Below are 21,498 nucleotides of genomic sequence, written 5' to 3' on the forward strand. Positions count from 1 at the left end.
AGACTGGACATGGAGTTCAGTTATTTATTTCTTGGAGGTGTTAGTAATTAGTTGACTTCATACGAAAGGCGTTTTTTGATAGGTGGTTGGAATACATTCTACATGACTTACAGTGTGTCAAAACTTTATTACAGTTTTAATGAGCGCGAATGAGCAAAGCAAAGCAAACCCAATTTGCATATCGGGAAAAAAATGCTCAAAAAGATACCACGGCCCACTAATGTTTCCGACATCCTGCAGTTTTCCTCCTATGCCGCCATTGACGGTGAAAGACGTCCAATCCATTTGGAATGTTTATTAATTTTTTTGTTGTGGAGACTGTTTTTGTTTAATATCGCGATTTAATTCTACAGTGGTATGAAAAAAGTATCTGAACCTTTTGGAATTTCTCTCATTTCTGCATGAAATCACCATCAAATGTGATCTGATCTTTGTCAAAATCACACAGATGAAAAAACAGTGTCTGGTTTAACTAAAACCACCCAAACATTTATAGGTTTTTATATTTTAATGAGGATAGTATGGAAACAATGACAGAACGGGGGAAAATAAGCAAGTAAACCATCATATTCAATATTTTGGCCCACCCTCCGATGTAATACACTTCAGTCTGGTGTATCGATCAGGACTAGTCATGGCCCATTCTTCTCTTAAAAAACTGCTGTAGTTCAGTCAGATTCCTGGAATGTCTGGCATGAATCGCTGTCTGTAGGTCATGACCTAAAAGCATCTCAATGGGGTTCAAGTCTGGGCTTTGACTTGGCCACTCCAGAACGTGTATTTTTTTCTTCTGAAACCATTCTGAAGTTGATTTACGTCTATGTTTTGGATCATTGTCTTGTTGCAGCATCCATCCTCTTTTTAGCTTCAACTGTCTGACAGACGGCCACAGGTTCCTCTTCAAAACATCCTGATAAACTTTTGAATTCATTCTTCCAGTAATGATTGCAAGTTGTCCAGGCCCTGAGGCAGCAAAGCATCCCCAAAACATGATGCTCCCTCCACCATGCTTCACGGTTGGGATGAGGTGTTGATGATGGTGAGCGGTTCCATTTTTTCCTCCACACAGCAACAGCAACAGTGCCAAACTCTCTCCATTTGTAGACAACTTCTCTAACTGTCGATTGATGAACTTCCAGACTTTTAGTGTGTTTGGATCATTGTCTTCTTGCTGAATCCATCCTCTTTTTAGCTTCAACTGTCTAAAAGGCGGCCTCGGGTTTTCCTGCAAAACTTTTGCAACCTTTTTACCATTAATGATTGCTAGTTGTCCAGGCCCTGAGGTAGCAAAACATCCCCAAATCATGATGCTCCCTCCACCATGCTTCACGGTGGGGATGAGGTGTTGCTGTTGGTGAGCTGTTCCATTTTTCCTCCACACATGACCTTATGTTTTACTCCCAAACAATTCAACTTTGGTTTTATCAGTCCACAAAATATTTCGCCAAAACATCTGTGGAGTGTACAAGTGCCTTTTTGCCAACATTAAACGCGCAACAACTGTTTTTTTTTTTTTTTTTTTTTCTTAGACAGCAGTGGCTTCCTACGTGCAGTCCTCCCATGAACATCATTCTTGGTTATAGTTTTACATATAATTGATGTGTACACAGAGATATTGGACTGTGTCAGTGATTTCTGTAATTCTTTAGCTGACACTCTTGGGTTCTTTTTTTACCTCTCTTAGTATTCTGCGTTGAACTCTTGGCGTCATCTTTGGTGGACGGCCACTCCTTGGGAGAGAAGAAACAGTGCCAAACTCTTTCCAGTTGTAGACAACTTCTCTGACTGATGAACATCCAGACTTTTAGAGATGGTTTTGTATCCTTTCAAAGCTTGATACAAAACAACAATCCTTGATCGCAGGTCTTCAGGCAGCTCTTTTGACCGAGCCATGATGCACATCAGACAATGCTTCTCATCAAGACAATTCTTAGCAGGTGTGTGTTTTATAGTGGGCAGGGCAGCTTTAAACCACTCATCAGTGATTGGGCACACACCTGACTTAAATTATCTGGTAGAACTTGGTTTCATTTGCTCTTTAAGTCTCCTTAAGCAGCGGGTTCACTTACCGTAATTTCTTGACTATAAGGCGCACCTGACTATAAGCCACCACCTACTAAATTTGACCCGAAAATGGAATTTGTTCATAGATAAGCCACGCTGGACTATAAGCCGCAGCTGTCCTCACTGTATTATGGGATATTTTACAACAAAACATATTAACGGGTAACACTTTATTTGACAGCGGCATCATACGACTGTCATAAGACCAAATGAACCACCATGAAGCTTTGCAGCCAATTGGTTCAAAGCTTCAAGAAGCTTCATTTGGCCATCACTGCTCCCTGAAGGGAGACAGTCAACCGCTGCCACCACCTGCTGTCAACACTGTTGTCCAACATGCCTCCTAGCATGCATTGCAGCGCTACAGATGTAAATAACAATGAAAATTCATCTTCTGTGCTAATTATTTCTTCAGTTACTGTTCAAGGTGTTTCATTCATTGCTCGTAATTGTATTTTATAACACTTCATTTGACAGTCGCGCCATAATTATGACATGACACTGTCATGAACATTAACGAATGCTTATAACTAGGGTTGTTCCGATCATGTTTTTTTGCTCCCGATCCGATCCCGATCGTTTTAGTTTGAGTATCTGCCGATCCCGATATTTCCCAATCCGATTGCTTTTTTTTCCCTCCCGATTCAATTCCATTCAATTCCGATAATTTTTCCCGATCATTTACATTTCGGCAATGCATTAAGAAAAAAATGAATAAAACTCGGATGAATATATACATTCAACATACAATACATAAGTTCTGTATTTGTTTATTATGACAATAAATCCTCAAGATGGCATTTACAGTATTAACATCCTTTCTGTGAGAGGGATCCACGGATAGAAAGACTAGTAATTCTTAAAGGATAAATGTGACTTTGTATATTGTGACTAAATATTGCGTATCTTGTGTATTTGTTGAGCTTTCAGTAAATGATACTGTAGCCATTTAACTGTTCTGTCCAAATGCATGATGGGAAGTCCAACCATGACTGTGCGTAGTGGTACCAACTGATATATCTTTCTGCGATGGGAAATAACATAGGGTGCTAAGAAAAAGATCAATTACTACCTTTCTTCCCCACATTGCTTCCCACGATATTTCTAATTGTAGGGAGAGGTATTGTAAGGCTTTAGCCAATTAAAAAAAGGCTCCAAAGGCTGCCAAAATTCACTCTACTCATTTTACGCTGCCTTTTAGCTTTATATATAGGTAAAACGGCGCCATTACAGATTGAACATGACAATGCGTGAGTGGGTTGTGCAGCGCATGCGTTAATTGCGTGAAATATTTTAACGTGATAAAAAATTTTTTAAATTAATTACCGCCGTTAACGGGATAAATTTGATAACCCTACCTTAAGCCTAAACTAAAGACTCTGGATGAGTGTCACATATTATGTCTGTAACGTTAAATACAATTAGAAAACGATTTAATTAAAAAAAAATATATATATATATATATATATATATATATATATATATATATATATATATATATATATTAAAAAAAGGCATGTCCGATATTTTTTTTTGCCGATTTTGATACTTTGAAAATGAAGTGATCGGACCCGATCCCGATCGATCGGGACACCTCTACTTATAACATATCTCATGTAGTGTTATCTGGCAAGTGATCTCCCTTTTGGGGTGGCGTGGCTCAGTGGTAGAGTAGTTGTCCCCCAACCCAGAGGTTGTGGGTTCAATTCCCCTCCCAGATGAACTTGTCTTAGTGTCCTTGAGCAAGATACTGAACACCACATTGCGCCTGGTGCTGCGTCACCAGTAGGTGGATGGCGTGTAAAGCGCTTTGAGGGCCTTGAATGGTGGAAAAGTGCTATACAAGTATAAAACCATTTCCCATTTTGAATGGCTGTAAAAGGTCCAAGCTGGACATTAACTGGAATTAGTGACATAATTTGCCGAATGACACTTAATGATATCTGTCATAACCGTTCAGTAATGCTCATGATAGTGTCATGTCATAATTATGACGGTCTTATGACAGTCTTATGACACCATTGTCAAATAAAGTGTTACCTATTAACCCAAATAAATCAATGAATAAGCCGCTTTCTCATTAAAACACGAAAACCTAAAAATGTTTGGGTGGTTTTAGTTAAACCAGACACTGTTTTTTCATCTGTGTGATTTTGACAAACATCACATTTGATGGTGATTTTATGCAGAAATGTGAGAAATTCCAAAAGGATTCACATACTTTTTCATACCACTGTAACTGTGGAACTCCAGCATGTTTTAGTGGAGTGTTTTGTACAATCTTGAACTCATTTGGACCTCCGTATGCGTTTACAGTGGCTTCGCTGAGACTCAGGCATCAATAATCCGGCACCGTCATCACCAGCCAGCTGTGACTGTGGCAAGAGCGCGAACATCTGTGAGGATCACGAGGATCCGTATCGCTGGCGAGTCTATTTAAGGTAATGGCGTCCCCTGGCGCAGGCCATCTGACAGAGCTAATTAGCATAAAGTCTCGGCTGGGTGGTGCCTTAAACACAGCATTGGGAGGATGGATGTTTTTTTGCTGTTTCGCCCCTCAAAAATCACTCTTGCGTTCCTTAAACACCCCCAACTCCCGCGTGAACTCTTTCTCATTAATTCTTGATTTTGATCCTTCCTCCTCAAACGCACACAACAGTATGGAGTACTTGATTGGCTGGTTCTCACGGTCTTTTGCTCTCTACTCCTTCAGATATCCAAGTACAGTCCCTGATAAAAGTCTTGTTGCTTATTCATTTTGTAGAAACAATTGCTAATAACCTGACTTTTAATAATAATTATTATTATTATTGATTGCTCCAATTACCATCTTAAGTGTTTGTTGGACAGTGGACCGCTCAGGCAGGCAATCGGGCGGACAACCTTTTTACATACGGTCCCTGACAAAAGTCTTGTCGCTTATCCATTTTGTTGAAACAATTGCTAATAACCTGACTTTTAATTATTCAATTGGTTTCAGAAATAGCTCATATGAAAGCTAAGACCCTCCCAAATGATGGTGAATGTACAAAAATCTATTTGTTTCACTGAAAAAAGATTTCTCATTTAATGAAGACATAAAGGTCAAATTTTTGGCAAGACAAAAGTTTTGTCGCCTACAGAAAGTGCTGTGAAAATTGAACAAAAAATGTACTTCAAATACAAAAATATGTTACATAACATAAGCGAATTAAGTAGTTGTGCTGTGAGATCCAAATTTAATATTTTCTATGACTTCCATGGGCTTGAAGGACTGCATCCATGCGGTTCCGCAAGGATTCATACAATTTATTGATGAAGTCATCAGGAACATCAAAGAAAGCAGTTCTGCATGCCTCCCAGAGTTCATCAACATTCTTGGGTTTCGTCTTCCATGCTTCCTCTTTCATCCTACCCCAGACATGCTCAATGATGTTCATGTCTGGTGACTGGGCTGGCCAGTCCTGGAGGATCTTGATCTTCTTTGCCTTGAGGAACTTTGAGGTAGAGATTGAAGTATGCGATGGAGCACCATCCTGCTGCAGAATTTGTCCCTTTTTATGGTTAGGAATGTAAGAGGCAGCTATGATTATTTGATATTTCAGACTCAGGGTGCAGACAATTAAAAAGCCGTGTGGCATTTGCCTGTCAATAGGATGGACGCTGGAAAAGTGGCAAAGCGTGGATTTTTCAGATTAATCTTCCACTGAATTACACTACAGTCGCCGCAAATATTGCAGGAGACCTACTGGAGCCCGCATGGATCCGAGATTCACTCAGAAAACAGTGAAGTTTGGTTGTGGCGTAATCATGGTCTGGGGTTACATCCAGTATGGGGGTGTGCGAGAGATCTGTAGGGTGGAAGGCAACATAAATAGACTGACATATCAACAAATCTTAGCTGCCTCTTACATTCCTAATCATAAAAAGGGACAAATTCTGCAGCAGGACGGTGCTCCATCGCATACTTCAATCTCTACCTCAAAGTTCCTCAAGGCAAAGAAGATCAAGATCCTCCAGGACTGGCCAGCCCAGTCACCAGACATGAACAGGATGAAAGAGGAAGCATGGAAGACGAAACCCAAGATTGTTGATGAACTCTGGGATGCATGAAAGACTTCTTTCTTTGATGTTCCTGATGACTTCATCAATAAATTGTATGAATCCTTGACGAAAGCCCATGGAAGTCATACAAAATATTACATTTGGATCTCACAGCACCACCACTTCATTCGCGTATGTTATGTAACATATTTTTGTATTTGAAGTACGTTTTTTGTTGAATTTTCACACTACTTATGTAGGCGACCAAACTTTTGTCTTGACAAAATTCGACCTTTATGTCTTCATTAAATGATAAATCTTTTTTTCCGTGAAACAAATATATTTTTGGACATTCATCGTCATTTGGGAGGGTCTTAGCTGTCATATGAGCCATTTCTGAAACCAATTGAATAATTAAAAGGTTATTAGTAAAGATGATCACGCCATTTTCAAAGTATCGGAATCGGCAAACAAATATCGGACATGCCTTTTTTTAAATATATGTATTTTTTAAATTAAATCGTTTTCTAATTGTATTAACATTACAGACAAAATTTCTTACACGCATCCAGAGTCTTTAGTTTTGGCTTAAAGTAGGGTTATCAAATTCATCGCGTTAACGGCGGTAATTAATTTTTTAAAAAAGTTTATCACGTTAAAGTATTTAACACAATCAACGCATGCGCTGCACGACCCACTCACTCAATGTCGCGTTCAATCTATAATGGCGCCGCTTTACCTATATATAGAGCTAAAAGGCAGCATAAATGAGTAGAGTGAATTTTGGCAGCCTTTAGAACCTTTTTTTAATTGGCTAAGGCCTTACAATCTCTCACTCATCCATTAGAAATATAGTGGGAAGCAATGTGGGGGAGAAAGGTAGTAGTTGATCTTTTTCTTAACACCCTATGTTATTCCCAATGCAGAGAAGATATATCAATTGGTGCCACTTTGCACAGTCATGGTTGCACTTCCCATCATGCATTTGGGCAGAACAGTTAAATGGCTACAGTATCATTTACTGAAAGCTCAACAAATACACTAGATGGCAATATTTAGTCACAATATACAAAGTCACATTTATCCTTTAAGAATTACAAGTCTTTCTATCCGTGGATCCCTCTCACAGAAAGAATGTTAATAATGTAAACGTCATCTTAAGGATTTATTGCCATAATAAACAAATGCAGTACTTATGTACTGTATGTTGAATGTATATATTCGTCCGAGTTTTATTAATTTTTTTTTTAATGCATTGCCAAAATTTATATGATCGGGAGTGATTGGAATTGAATCAGGAGCAAAAAAAAAGCAATCGGATCGGGAGCAAAAATACATGATCCGAACAACCCTAGTTATTAGCAATTGTTTTGACAAAATGGATAAGCGACAAGACTTTTGTCAGGGACTTTACTGTACCGGCGGAAAGACACACACAAATCCAAGTATTTGCAAAAACATTCCTTTATTATAAATAAATCTCCTTTTGGTATAAAAAAGCGGCATGCGTCACCCATGGTGTGTTTACATGTTCACAACCCAGTTAGCCAAGACAGTGGGAGGAAACACACTCATCTCAGTATGCAAGGACGATTCATCGACAACGGTGAGACAAGAATGAAAAAATTGCCACAACCACAAAATACTCACAATTAGAGAAGAACAACAAACATGTTTTGAGTCCCGTAGATTTTCTCCTTTTATATATCATCTGTTAAATCTCTAATTCTGGCCCTTACGCATACAATGTTTACATGTTTCTCTGTGGGTTTTTTTTTTTCCTCTTTTCAACAGTTTTGCAAGTCCACTCAAGAATCCTATAATATGTCACATTGTCCTTACGGTCTTTTTTTATTTAAACAGCTATGTCGATGGTCGGACCGATGAGCAGCAAGAAAGCAGACGCGCCAATGGGCAGTTTGCGCCGCCATCCCTCGGTGAATTTGATGCAAAACGATACAAAATGTCTCATGCTTGGATCCCGACCGTCAGCGCAGCAGGTAGGTGGGTTTGTTCTTTTTGGCCCGACACGCACGTCCTCATTTGTCTTCCGTCTTTGTCTTTAAATGGCGTGATTGCTGTAGCTGACGTACGTCGTTTTAGTGGACGAAGCTGCAAGAAAAGACAAAGGGGACAGTTAGTCGTCAAATGACAGGTAAGGCGCTAGGTGGTTTAGGTATTGCAAATTACAATGCTAATTGTGGGATTCTAACGTTGCAGACTGAAGAGACTGTCCACCGCCGGAGGAGCGCCAGAAATCCCTCGGATCAGTCGGGGTCAGTGCTCATAATTGTAAACTTTTCCACTATGTTTATTCCAGGCAATGGACTTTCTTGTTTGCCGAAGAAGTTTCCCATTCAATTCAAAAGATTTCTTCAGTTCAAATTTTTAAAGTTGAAAATCCATCTATTCGTGGCTTTAGGGCAATCAACAGTAGTTTGTTGTTAGGCTTGTTAATTGAGCAATGAGTATTTAACTTGTTTGTTGCAATCTTTCAGTGAAATGTCAAGGCATTGTTACAGGTTGTGCCTCAAACGATTAAAAATTTTAATCGAGTTAATTACAGCTTAAAAATTAATCGCAATTCAAACCATCTATAAAATATGCCATATTTTTCTGTAAATTATTGTTGGAATAGAAAGATGGATATATACATTCAACATACGGTACATAAGTACTGTATTTGTTTATTATAACAATAAATCAACAAGATGGCATTACCATTATTAACATTCTGTTAAAGCGATCCATGGATAGAAAGACTTGCAGTTCTTAAAAGAAAAATGTGAGTACAATTTATAGAAATTTTATATTAAAACCCCTCTTAATGTTTTCATTTTAATAAAATTTGTAAAATTTTCAATCAAAAAATAAACTAGTAGCCCGCCATTGTTGATGCCAATAATTACTTACACAATGCTCATGGGTGCTGAAGCCTATAAAATCAGTTGTACCCAAGCGCCAGCAGAGGACGACAAAACTCCGAAAAACGCAACAAGTACACATTTCACTGTGCTGTCATTTTAATGTTTGAGCGGGGCATGTGTGTTAACGCGATAATTTTGACAGCCCTAGTTTAAAGAGGACTTACTTTCAACCAATGGTTTGAAAGAAGTCCTCTCCAAACAGAAGAGGAAGTTTGAAGCACAACTTGTGAAGGAAAAGAGTTTATTATTCCTTGTTACAGGTTGTTTTATTCTTATAACAAACAGAAGATGATGACAGAATTCAGGAGTAAATAAGAACAAAGAATTTACACTTAAAGGCAGACTAGACAGAGTGTGTCCCGCCTCTCAGCTCCTACCCTTTTTCTTACTTCCCCTAAAGACTTGCTTGGAATGTGCAACCCCCAGCCCCTGATCAGATTACATACACTGGTAAGAGGACAAAGGGCCTGTGTGAATATTGGATAGAAAGCAAAGTGGCTGCTCCCACATATGATTAATGTGAATAAATGGAAATATAGTTCAACACTTGTAACATATTTTCTGGAAGATTGCAACAAAGCAAGTTAAAGACTTGTTTCAACAACAAACTACTGTTTATTCCTCCAATGGTATGAACATATGGACTGGAAACTTTAAAATTTTGAACTGAAGTCTTTTGGATGAAATATGAAACTTGTACGACAAAGTCCAGTTGGGGCATCAACCTAGTGGAAAAGTTTACAATCGTGAGCGCTGACACCGACCGGTCTGAGGTGATCGCCGAGAAGAAAGAAGACACCTGGGAAGGGGATTCGGGGTGGAGGGTGTTGTGGAAACATTAATCAGACGGCGAGGTGTTGCCAACAAATAAAACTTCGTAAACATGTAGCGCACCTCCTCCATGGTCAAGTGGTGAACAACCATGCTACCGGTGCGTGGGCCCACGTACCAGCCACCTTCCAAAAATTTGTGTTTAGTCAGGTGTATCTGACAATGTGGCTAGAAGTTCACTTTATTGTCAGGTATTCCTATGGTACTAAATCAATGCCAAAAGTATTGTAATCTGAAAAACAGAACTTTATTTACTTATTACTATATACTTACGAGAGGCGTGTCGGATTGTGAGAGACACCCTATCAAAGCAACACCATATGATGCTGCCTTCAGGAAACGTGGGTAGTTTGCAAGATTAGGACGCCACACTCGCGCCACTTTTGTTAAAATTCCTCCCGTTATTGCTTTAGTTCCCTTCTGTCTACTTTTGACATGTGAAAGTTTTAAAACTGTTTCATCATTTAAAGATTCATGTCAAGATTTTGCCGATTTAGCAGTATTTTAGATAAAAAGATACTAAGGTTCGCTACAACAGAGCCTTCCTGAGGAGTGTACTGCTTTAAGATGGCGACTGTGTACTAACGCAGTCGAGTCTGTCATTTCGCATCTAGTTCTATATACAGTGGGGCAAATAAGTATTTTGTCAACAACGGTAAACCTCAACCAAACATGAGAGACAGAATGTGTGTGTGTGGGGGGGGGAGAAAATCACATTAAAGAATTTAGAGTAGAAAATAAGTATTTGGTCACCTACAAACAAGCCTAACTTCTAACGAGACTCCACTCGTTACCTAATGTTTTTTGTGTCTATCATTGTTATTTTTGTCATATCCAAATGGAATTATCATGGTATTTTTGTTCTAATAGTTTTTTAGTTTACTGTTCAATTGTATTGAATGCATCATTCGCTGTCTCAAAACTCACATTACCCAAACATGTTTTGAATTGACCTCGTAGTTTTTGATTTACTGCCATAGCAACGAGGGACGCGCCTCGCTGCCAACAGGCGCGCTCCTGTCACTCGTACAGCGATTCGTCTACAGGTTTTCACGACCGATGAGAATCACCCAGGTATGAGATTTATTAGTTAAAGCAGAGTAAATGTATTCATATGTTAAGTGATGAGGAAACCAAAGTCCGCAGAAAACGCCTCCTGTTCGGTCAGTTGACAAACTGACAGTTTATTTGGCTGGAAAAAAGGTCTATGGTAAAGCACATGACATTTTTCAATGCATACTCACAGTAAAAGAAAGTCGTTTCCGTGTCCATCGATTGGTATGGAGAGGCTGTGTTATTTCGATTGGTAAGAAAAAGCCGTTTTATTTCGCTAAAGTAAATACTTATAACTTGTTCAAAAGTCATTTCTGTACAGGCTCGATGACAATCCAAACAATGTTAGCGATCATAGAAGTAATGAGCTTCATTGGTTTGAAAGAATTTGGAGTCTAATCGCATTTTTCAGCACAAAACACCAGGACAGGTGTCAATGTTATCCAGAGATATGCTTAAAATGATGTTGGATTAAATAAATGTACAAGTTATATTGCTTCAACATTTTTTTATATATGAAAAACAAATTGTACAATATCAACTGAGGTATAGATGAACAACAACATGTACAATATCAACACATTGTGCTAAGGTATGACATTTTAAATCAAATATATACACCATTGTAAAAACTATTAGAAAATGAAACTTGAACACAACCCTTGCCTTGCGTTGCCTTGCCCACTCCTCAAAGCAGGTCCAGCAGCCTGTGTTTGAAAATAAAAAATGTGTTGATCAAATGTTACATGAATAAAGAACTTAATCAAGTCAAAAATGTCAACCAAAAAGCCTTACAATACATGGTGTTTTTTGGAAGAAAAAAAGCCTTACTAATCATGGTCGTTTTTTTTTTTTTTTTTTTTTTTAGAAAAAAAGTCTTACTATACATGGACTTTTTTTTTTTTTTTTTAAAGAAAAAAGCCTTACTATACATGGTCGTTTTTTGAAGGAAAAAAGCCTTATGATACATGGTCGTCTTTTCAAAGAAAAAAGCCTTACTATACAAGGTCGGGTTTTTTTCAGAAAAAAAGTCTTACTGGATGTTTTTAAAAGAAATAAAGCCTTACTATACATGGTGTTTTTAAAGAAAAAAGCCTTACTATACATGGTCGTTTTTTGAAGGAAAAAAGCCTTATGATACATGGTCGTCTTTTCAAAGAAATAAAGCCTTACTATACATTGTGTTGTTGTCTTTTTTTGTGTGTGTGTGTTTTTTTTTTATTTTTTTAAAGCCTTACTATACATGGTCGTTTTTAAAGAAAAAAGCCTTACTATACATGGTCGTTTTTTGAAGGAAAAAAGCCTTATGATACATGGTCGTCTTTTCAAAGAAATAAAGCCTTACTATACATTGTGTTGTTGTCTTTTTTTTTGTGTTTTTTTTTTTTTTTTTTTTTAAAGCCTTACTATACATGGTCGTTTTTTAAGAAGAAAAAAAAAAGAAAAAGCCTTACTATACATGGTCGTATTTTAAGAAAAAAGCCTTACAATACATGGTCGTTTTTTCAAGAAAAAAAGCCTTACTATACATGGTCGTTTTTTAAGAAAAAAGCCTTACAATACAAGGTCGTTTTTTCAAGAAAAAAAGCCTTCCTATACATGGTCATTTTTAGAAGAAAAAAGCCTTATGATACATGGGCGTCTTTTCAAAGAAAAAAGCCTTACTATACATCGTCGTTTTTTGAATAAAAAAGACTTACTATACAAGGTCGTTTTTTTTCAGAAAAAAAGTCTTACTGGATGTTTTTAAAAGAAATAAAGCCTTACTATACATGGTGGTGGTGTTTTTGTGTGTGTGTTTTTTTGTTTTTGTTTTTAAAAGCCTTACTATACATGGTCGTTTTTTTAAGAAAAAAGCCTGACTATACATGGTCGTTGTTTTTTTTTTTTTTTTTTTAAGAAATAAAGCCTTCCTAGACATTGTTGTTTTTTTTAAAAAAGAAAAAGCCTTACTATACATGGTGTTGTTGTTTTTTTTTTGTTTTTTTTTTAAGCCTTACTATACATGGTCGTTTTTTTAAGAAAAGGCCTTACTGTACAAGGTCGTTTTTTTTTAAAGAAATAAAGCCTTCCTAGACATGGTTTTTTAAAAAGAAAAAGCCTTACTATACATGGTCGTTTTTTAAGAAAAAAGCCTTACTATACATCGTCGTTTTTTGAATAAAAAAAGACTTACTATACAAGGTCGTTTTTTTTCAGAAAAAAAGTCTTACTGGATGTTTTTAAAAGAAATAAAGCCTTACTATACATGGTGGTGTTGTTTTGTGTGTGTGTGTGTGTGTGTGTTTTTTTATTTATTTATTTTTTTTAAAAAGCCTTACTATACATGGTCGTTTTTTTTAAGAAAAAAGCCTGACTATACATGGTCGTTTTTTTTTGTTTTTTTTTAAGAAATAAAGCCTTCCTAGACGTTTTTTTTTATAAAAAGAAAAAGCCTGGTCGTTTTTTAAGAAAAAAGCCTTACAATACAAGGTCGTTTTTTCAAGAAAAAAAGCCTTCCTATACATGGTCGTTTATTTTATTTTATTTTTTAAGAAAAAAGCCTTACTATACACGGTCGTTTTTTGAAGAAAAAAAGCCTTACTATACATGGTCGTTTTTTGAAGAAAAAAAAAAGCCTTACTATACATGGTCGTTTTTTCAAGAAAAAAAGCCTTACTATACATGGTCATTTTTAGAAGAAAAAAGCCTTATGATACATGGTTGTCTTTTCAAAGAAAAAAGCCTTACTATACATGGTCGTATTTTAAGAAAAAAGCCTTACAATACATGGTCGTTTTTTCAAGAAAAAAGCCTTACAATACAAGGTCGTTTTTTCAAGAAAAAAAGCTTTCCTATACATGGTCATTTTTAGAAGAAAAAAGCCTTATGATACATGGGCGTCTTTTCAAAGAAAAAAGCCTTACTATACATCGTCGTTTTTTGAATAAAAAAGACTTACTATACAAGGTCGTTTTTTTTCAGAAAAAAAGTCTTACTGGATGTTTTTAAAAGAAATAAAGCCTTACTATACATGGTGGTGGTGTTTTTGTGTGTGTGTGTGTTTTTTTTTTTTTTTTTTTTTTTTTTTAAAAAAGCCTTACTATACATGGTCGTTTTTTTAAGAAAAAAGCCTGACTATACATGGTCGTTGTTTTTTTTTTTTTTTTAAGAAATAAAGCCTTCCTAGACATTGTTGTTTTTTTTAAAAAGAAAAAGCCTTACTATACATGGTCGTTTTTTAAGAAAAAAGCCTTACAATACAAGGTCGTTTTTTCAAGAAAAAAAGCCTTCCTATACATGGTCGTTTATTTTATTTTATTTTTTTAAGAAAAAAGCCTTACTATACACGGTCGTTTTTTGAAGAAGAAAAAAAAGCCTTACTATACATGATCGTTTTTTCAAGAAAAAAAGCCTTACTATACAAGGTCGTTTTTTCAAGAAAAAAAGCCTTCCTTTACATGGTCATTTTTAGAAGAAAAAAGCCTTACTATACATGGTCGTTTTTTAAGAAAAAAGCCTTACAATACATGGTCGTTTTTTTCAAGAAAAAAAGCCTTCCTATACAATGACGTTTTTTGAAGAAAAACAGCCTTACCATACATGGTCGTTTTATTTTAAGAAAATAAGCCTTACTATATATGGACGTTTTTTTTTTTTTTTTTAAGAAAAAAAGCCTTATTATACATGGTAATTTTTAAAAGAAAAAAGCCTTACTATACTGTACATGGTCGTTTTTTGAAGAAAAAATCCTTACTATACATGGTCGTTTTTTGAAGAAAAAAGCCTTACGATACATTGTTTTTTTTTTTTTTTAAGAAAAAAAGCCTTACTATACATGGTTGTTTTTTAAGAAAAAAAGCCTTACAATACATGGTCGTTTTTTTTTGTTTTTGTTTTTTGTTTTTTTAAACAAAAAAGCCTTGCGATACATGGTCGTTTTTTGAAGTGAAGAAAAAAAGCCTTACAATACATGGTCGTTTTTTAAAGAAAAAAAGCCTTACAATACATGGTCGTTTTTTTTTTTCTTTTTTCTTTTTTTTTTTTTTTGAAACAAAAAAGCCTTACGATACATGGTCGTTTTTTTAAACAAAAAAAGCCTAATTATACATGGTCGTTTTTTAAACAAAAAAGCCTTACGATACATTGTCGTTTTTTTTTTTTTTTTTAAGAAAAAAAGCCTTACTATACATGGTCTTTTTTAAGAAAAAAAGCCTTACAATACATGGTCGTTTTTTTTTGTTTTGTTTTTTGTTTTTTTAAACAAAAAAGCCTTGCGATACATGGTCGTTTTTTTTTTAAGAACAAAAGCCTTACTATACATGGTCATTTTTAAAAGATAAAAAGCCTTACTATACATGGTCGTTTTTGAAGAAAAAAAAAAAGCCTTACTATACTGTACATGGTCGTTTTTTGAAGAAAAAAGCCTTACTAGGTCGTTTTTTGAAGAAAAAAATTCTTACTATATACATGGTCGTTTTTTGAAGAAAAAAAGCCTAATTATACATGGTCGTTTTTTAAACAAAAAAGCCTTACGATACATGGTCGGTTTTTGAAGTGAAGAAAAAAAGCCTTACAATACATGGTCGTTTTTTTTTTTTTTTTAAACAAAAAAGCCTTACGATACATGGTCGTTTTTTTTAAACAATAAAAGCCTTACAATACATGGTCGTTTTTAAAAGAAAAAAAGCCTTACTATACTGTACATGGTCGTTTTTTGAAGAAAAAAGCCTTACTATACATGGTCGTTTTTTGAAGAAAAAAGTCTTAATATACATGGTCGTTTTTTGAGGAAAAAAAGCCTTACTATACATGGTCGTTTTTTGAAGAAAAAAAGCCTTACTCTACATAGTCATTTTTTGAAGAAAAAAAGCCTTACTATACATTGTCTTTTTTTGAAAAAAAAAAAAAAAAGCCTTACTATACATGGTCGTTTTTTAAGAAAAAAAGCCTTACAATGCATGGTCGTTTTTTTTTTTTTTTTTTTTTTTTTTTTAACAAAAAAGCCTTACGATACATTGTCGTTTTTTTTTTTTTTTTTAAAGAAAAAAAGCCTTACTATACATGGTCGTTTTTAAAAGAAAAAAGCCTTACTATACATGGTCGTTTTTGAAGAAAAAAAGCCTTATTATACATGGTCGTTTTTTGAAAAAAAAAAAAAAAAGCCTTATTATACATGGTTGGTTTTTGAAAAAAAAAGCCTTACAACACATGATCGTTTTTTTAAGAAAAAAAGCCCTACGATACATGGTCGTTTTTTTAAGAAAAAAAGCCTTACTATACATGGTCGTTTGTTGAAGAAAAAAAGCCTTACTATACATGGTCGTTTTTTGAAGATAAAAAGCCTTACTATACATGGTCGTTTTTAAAAGTAAAAAAGCCTTACTATACATGGTCGTTTTTTGAAGAAAAAAAAGCCTTACTATACATGGTCGTTTTTTAATAAAAAAAGCCTTACAATACATGGTCTTTTTTTTTTTTTTTTTTTTAAACAAAAAAGCCTTACGATACATTGTCGTTTTTTTTTTTTTTTTTAAGAAAAAAAGCCTTACTATACATGGTCGTTTTTAAAAGAAAAAAGCCTTACTATACATGGTTGTTTTTTGAAGGAAAAAAGCCTTACAATACATGGTCGTTTTTTTAAGAAAAAAAGCCTTACGATACATGGTCGTTTTTTGAAGAAAAAAAGCCTTACTATACATGGTCGTTTGTTGAAGAGAAAAAGCCTTACTATACTTGGTCGTTTTTTGAAGAAAAAAGTCTTACTATACATGGTCGTTTTTTGAAGAAAAAAAGCTTATTATACATGGTCGTTTTTTGAAGAAGAAAAAAAAAGCCTTACGATACATGGTCGTTTTTTTTAAAGAAAAAAGCCTTACTATACATGGTCGTTTTATGAAGAAAAAAAGCATTATTATACATGGTCGTTTTTTTAAGAAAAAAAAGCCTTACGATACATGGTCATTTTTTTTTTTTTTAAAGAAAAAAAGCCTTACTATACATGGTCGTTTTATGAAGAAAAAAAGCATTATTATACATGGTCGTTTTTTTAAGAAAAAAAAGCCTTACGATACATGGTCATTTTTTTTTTTTTTTTTAAAGAAAAAAAAGCCTTACTATACATGGTCGTTTTTAAAAGAAAAAAAGCCTTACTATACATGGTCGTTTTTTGAAGAAAAAAAGCCTTATTATACATGGTCGTTTTTTTAAGAAAAAAAGCCTTACGATACATGGTCGTTTTTTGAAGAAAAAAAGCCTTACTATACATGGTCGTTTGTTGAAGAGAAAAAGCCTTACTATACTTGGTCGTTTTTTGAAGAAAAAAGTCTTACTATACATGGTCGTTTTTTGAAGAAAAAAAAAAAAGGCTTACGATACATGGTCGTTTTTTTTAAAGAAAAAAGCCTTACTATACATGGTCGTTTTATGAAGAAAAAAACATTATTATACATGGTCGTTTTTTTAAGAAAAAAAAGCCTTACGATACATGGTCATTTTTTTTTTTTTTTTAAAGAAAAAAAGCCTTACTATACATGGTCGTTTTATGAAGAAAAAAAGCATTATTATACATGGTCGTTTTTTTAAGAAAAAAAAGCCTTACGATACATGGTCATTTTTTTTTTTTTTTTAAAAGAAAAAAAGCCTTACTATACATGGTCGTTTTTAAAAGAAAAAAAGCCTTACTATACATGGTCGTTTTTTGAAGAAAAAAAGCCTTATTATACATGGTCGTTTTTTGAAGAAAAAAAAGCCTTACTATACATGGTCGTTTTTTTAAGAAAAAAAGCCTTACAATACATGGTCGTTTTTTTTTGTTTTTATTTTAAACAAAAAAGCCTTACGATACATGGTCGTTTTTTTAAGAAAAAAAGCATTACCATACAAAAAGCCTGACTATACCTGGTCGTTTTATTTCAAGAAAAAAAGCCTTACTATACATGGTCGTTTTTTGAAGAAAAAAAAGCCTTACTATACATGGTCGTTTTTTAATTAAAAAAGCCTTACAATACATGGTCATTTTTTTTTTTTTTTTTAAACAAAAAAGCCTTACGATACATTGTCGTTTTTTTTTTTTTTTAAGAAAAAAAGCCTTACTATACATGGTCGTTTTTAAAAGAAAAAAGCCTTACTATACATGGTTGTTTTTTGAAGGAAAAAAGCCTTACAATACATGGTCGTTTTTTTAAGAAAAAAAGCCTTACGATACATGGTCGTTTTTTGAAGAAAAAAAGCCTTACTATACATGGTCGTTTGTTGAAGAGAAAAAGCCTTACTATACTTGGTCGTTTTTTGAAGAAAAAAGTCTTACTATACATGGTCGTTTTTTGAAGAAAAAAAGCTTATTATACATGGTCGTTTTTTGAAGAAAAAAAAAAAAGCCTTACGATACATGGTCGTTTTTTTTAAAGAAAAAAGCCTTACTATACATGGTCGTTTTATGAAGAAAAAAAGCATTATTATACATGGTCGTTTTTTTAAGAAAAAAAAGCCTTACGATACATGGTCATTTTTTTTTTTTTTTAAAGAAAAAAAGCCTTACTATACATGGTCGTTTTATGAAGAAAAAAAGCATTATTATACTTGGTCGTTTTTTTAAGAAAAAAAAGCCTTACGATACATGGTCATTTTTTTTTTTTTTTTTAAAGAAAAAAAGCCTTACTATACATGGTCGTTTTTAAAAGAAAAAAAGCCTTACTATACATGGTCGTTTTTTGAAGAAAAAAAGCCTTATTATACATGGTCGTTTTTTGAAGAAAAAAAAGCCTTACTATACATGGTCGTTTTTTTAAGAAAAAAAGCCTTACAATACATGGTCGTTTTTTTTTGTTTTTATTTTAAACAAAAAAGCCTTACGATACATGGTCGTTTTTTTAAGAAAAAAAGCATTACCATACAAAAAGCCTGACTATACCTGGTCGTTTTATTTCAAGAAAAAAAGCCTTACTATACATGGTCGTATTTTGAAGATAAAAAGCCTTACTATACATGGTCGTTTTTAAAAGTAAAAAAGCCTTACTATACATGGTCGTTTTTTTAAGAAAAAAAGCCTTACAATACATGGTCGTTTGTTTTTTTTTTTTTTAAACAAAAAAGCCTTACGATACATTGTCTTTTTTTTTTTTAAGAAAAAAAGCCTTACTATACATGGTCGTTTTTAAAAGAAAAAAGCCTTACTATACATGGTCGTTTTTGAAGAAAAAAAATCTTATTATACATGGTCGTTTTTGAAAAAAAAAAAAAAGCCTTATTATACATGGTTGTTTTTGAAGGAAAAAAGCCTTACAATACATGGTCGTTTTTTTAAGAAAAAAACCTTTACGATACATGGTCGTTTTTTTGAAGAAAAAAAGTCTTATTATACATGGTCGTTTTTGAAAAAAAAAAAAGCCTTATTATACATGGTTGTTTTTGAAGGAAAAAAGCCTTACAATACATGGTCGTTTTTTTAAGAAAAAAACCTTTACGATACATGGTCGTTTTTTGAAGAAAAAAAGCCTTACTATATATACATGGTCGTTTTTTTTTTTTTTTTTAAGCCTTCCTATACATGGTCGTTTTTTGAAGATAAAAAGCCTTACTATACCTGGTCGTTTTTTGAAGAAAAAAGCCTTACTATACATGGTCGTTTTTTGAAGAAAAAAGTCTTACTATACATGGTCGTTTTTTGAAGAAAAAAAGCCTTTATATACATGGTCGTTTTTTTACCATAAAAAGCCTTAATGCACATGGTCGTTTTTTGAAGAAAAAAGCCTTACTATACATAGTCGTTTTTTGAAGAAAAAAATCTTATTATACATGGTCGTTTTTTGAAGAAAAAAAGCCTTACTATACATGGTCGTCTTTTAGAAAAAAAAGCCTTACTATACTTGGTCGTTTATTGAAAACAACAAGCCTTACTACACATGGTTGTTTTTTCAAGAAAAAATCCTTATTACAAACGTTCGTTTTTTTTGTTTTGTTTGTTTTTTTAAGAAAAAAGCTTTACCATATATTGACGTTTTTTGAAGAAAAAAAAAACCTTACTATACATGGTCGTCTTTTAGAAGAAAAAAAAGTTTTACTATACAATGACGTTTTTTGAATATAAAAAGCCTTACTATAGATGGTCGTTTTATTTTAAGAAAATAAGCCTTACTATATATGGTCGTTTTTAAAAGAAAAAAAGCCTTACTATACATGGTCGTTATTTGAAGAAAAAAAGTTTAAGAAAAAAAGCCTTCCTATACATGGTAGTTTTTTGAAGAAAATAATCCTTATTATACATGGTCATTTTTTGAAGAAAAAAAGCCTTACTATACATGGTCGTTTTTTAAAGACAAAAAGCCTTACAATACATGGTCGTTTTTTTTTTTTTTTTTTTTTTTTTTTTTTTAAACAAAAAAGCCTTACTATACATGGTCATTTTTTGAAGAAAAAAAGCCTTACTATACATGGTCGTTTTTTAAAGACAAAAAGCCTTACAATACATGGTCGTTTTTTTTTTTTTTTTTTTTTTTTAAACAAAAAAGCCTTACTATACATGGTCATTTTTTGAAGAAAAAAAGCCTTACTATACATGGTTGTTTTTTAAGAAAAAGCCTTTCTATACATGGTCGTTTTTTTTAAAGAAAGAAAAAAAAGCCTTCCTATACATGGTCGTCTTTTAGAAAAAAAAAAAAAGCCTTACTATACAATTATGTTTCTTTAAGAAAAAAAGCCTTTCTATACATAGTTGTTTTTTGAAGAAAAAAAACTATTCTACATGTTTTTTTTTTCCTTTTACGAAAAATGCCTCATCCCTTCGACTTGCATGTCGGTACAAAAAAGGGCGCAAATTAGGTGAAAAGAAGGAAAGTACACAATTCAATTTACAATTCAAACAGTCATCCTATTCTGTGGTATAATTTTCAAAATTTTATTTTTAACTGGCGAGAATGGGCTTCCGTAGATTAATCATGCAAGTCAAAAGACGAGGAAAGCTATGCTAGCATAGATAATGTATGTTAGCCAAAGTTCCTGCAAAATCTTAACCCACCACAAAACAAAAAACAATAATGATAAAAAATATGTTTTGTCATGTTAACTTACCTGAAAAATTCTGCAGACCGTTTCCACCGTCATGTCATCTTCTCGCAGTGTTTGCCGTTGCGAAACAAAATGTACGACTCCATCCTGCTTGTCGACGAACGGTGGTCATTCATGACAAGGCTAGTTCAGTGCCTCAAAATTGTCTTAGTAGCACCAGGGGGCGACAAAACCCTGCTTCAGCCGCGTAATACTAATTCATAAGAAGAACATCGACTTCCGTGTCATGGCGAACTTGTTGGAAAAGAAATAATGGACGTGTTTTGTTTTTCGACTTCGGTTCAATACACGGATATTGAAAAAATTGATTAAGGCTGGTTTTCCGCTATTGAATTAGCAGTTTTGAATCTGGAAACAGCAGACGGTTCGTTTTTTGTTAACTCGCATAAAACGAAAATCGGATTCAGGCTCGTTTTTCGTACACGGACCAAAAACGAAGTATGTATCACAATGTATGATGAATCCATCCAAAGTTTTCCGGAAATCCCTGACAAAAAAAGTCAACTTCTAACAACATTCCATTGTTGTTAGATGTACCTGTATCTAGCTATGCGTC

The 21,498-nt window shown here is 33.9% G+C and overlaps 1 protein-coding gene and 1 long non-coding RNA gene across 2 annotated transcripts in view; one reads left to right on the forward strand and one right to left on the reverse strand.

Moving 5' to 3' along the window:
* Nucleotides 1-1,574: 1,574 nt before the first annotated feature.
* Nucleotides 1,575-11,728, forward strand: LOC130929156 (uncharacterized). The gene is made up of 5 exons (XR_009066829.1): nt 1,575-1,937; nt 4,381-4,505; nt 7,951-8,087; nt 8,172-8,242; nt 8,308-11,728. It is a non-coding gene; the product is annotated as an uncharacterized LOC130929156 (long non-coding RNA).
* The window catches only part of grm8a (glutamate receptor, metabotropic 8a), a 389,718-nt gene continuing 375,675 nt past the window's right edge, over nt 7,456-21,498 (reverse strand). Inside the window, exons 14-15 of the mRNA XM_057856119.1 lie at nt 9,909-9,970; nt 7,456-9,813 (exon numbers count right to left, since the gene is read on the reverse strand). Of these exons, the coding sequence (XP_057712102.1) occupies nt 9,529-9,813; nt 9,909-9,970 (347 nt within the window). The 3' untranslated portion in view covers nt 7,456-9,528. The remainder of the gene's footprint in view (nt 9,814-9,908; nt 9,971-21,498) is intronic.

The sequence above is a fragment of the Corythoichthys intestinalis genome, chromosome 13 (assembly GCF_030265065.1).
Source record: "Corythoichthys intestinalis isolate RoL2023-P3 chromosome 13, ASM3026506v1, whole genome shotgun sequence".
NCBI classification, from domain to species: Eukaryota; Metazoa; Chordata; class Actinopteri; order Syngnathiformes; family Syngnathidae; genus Corythoichthys; species Corythoichthys intestinalis.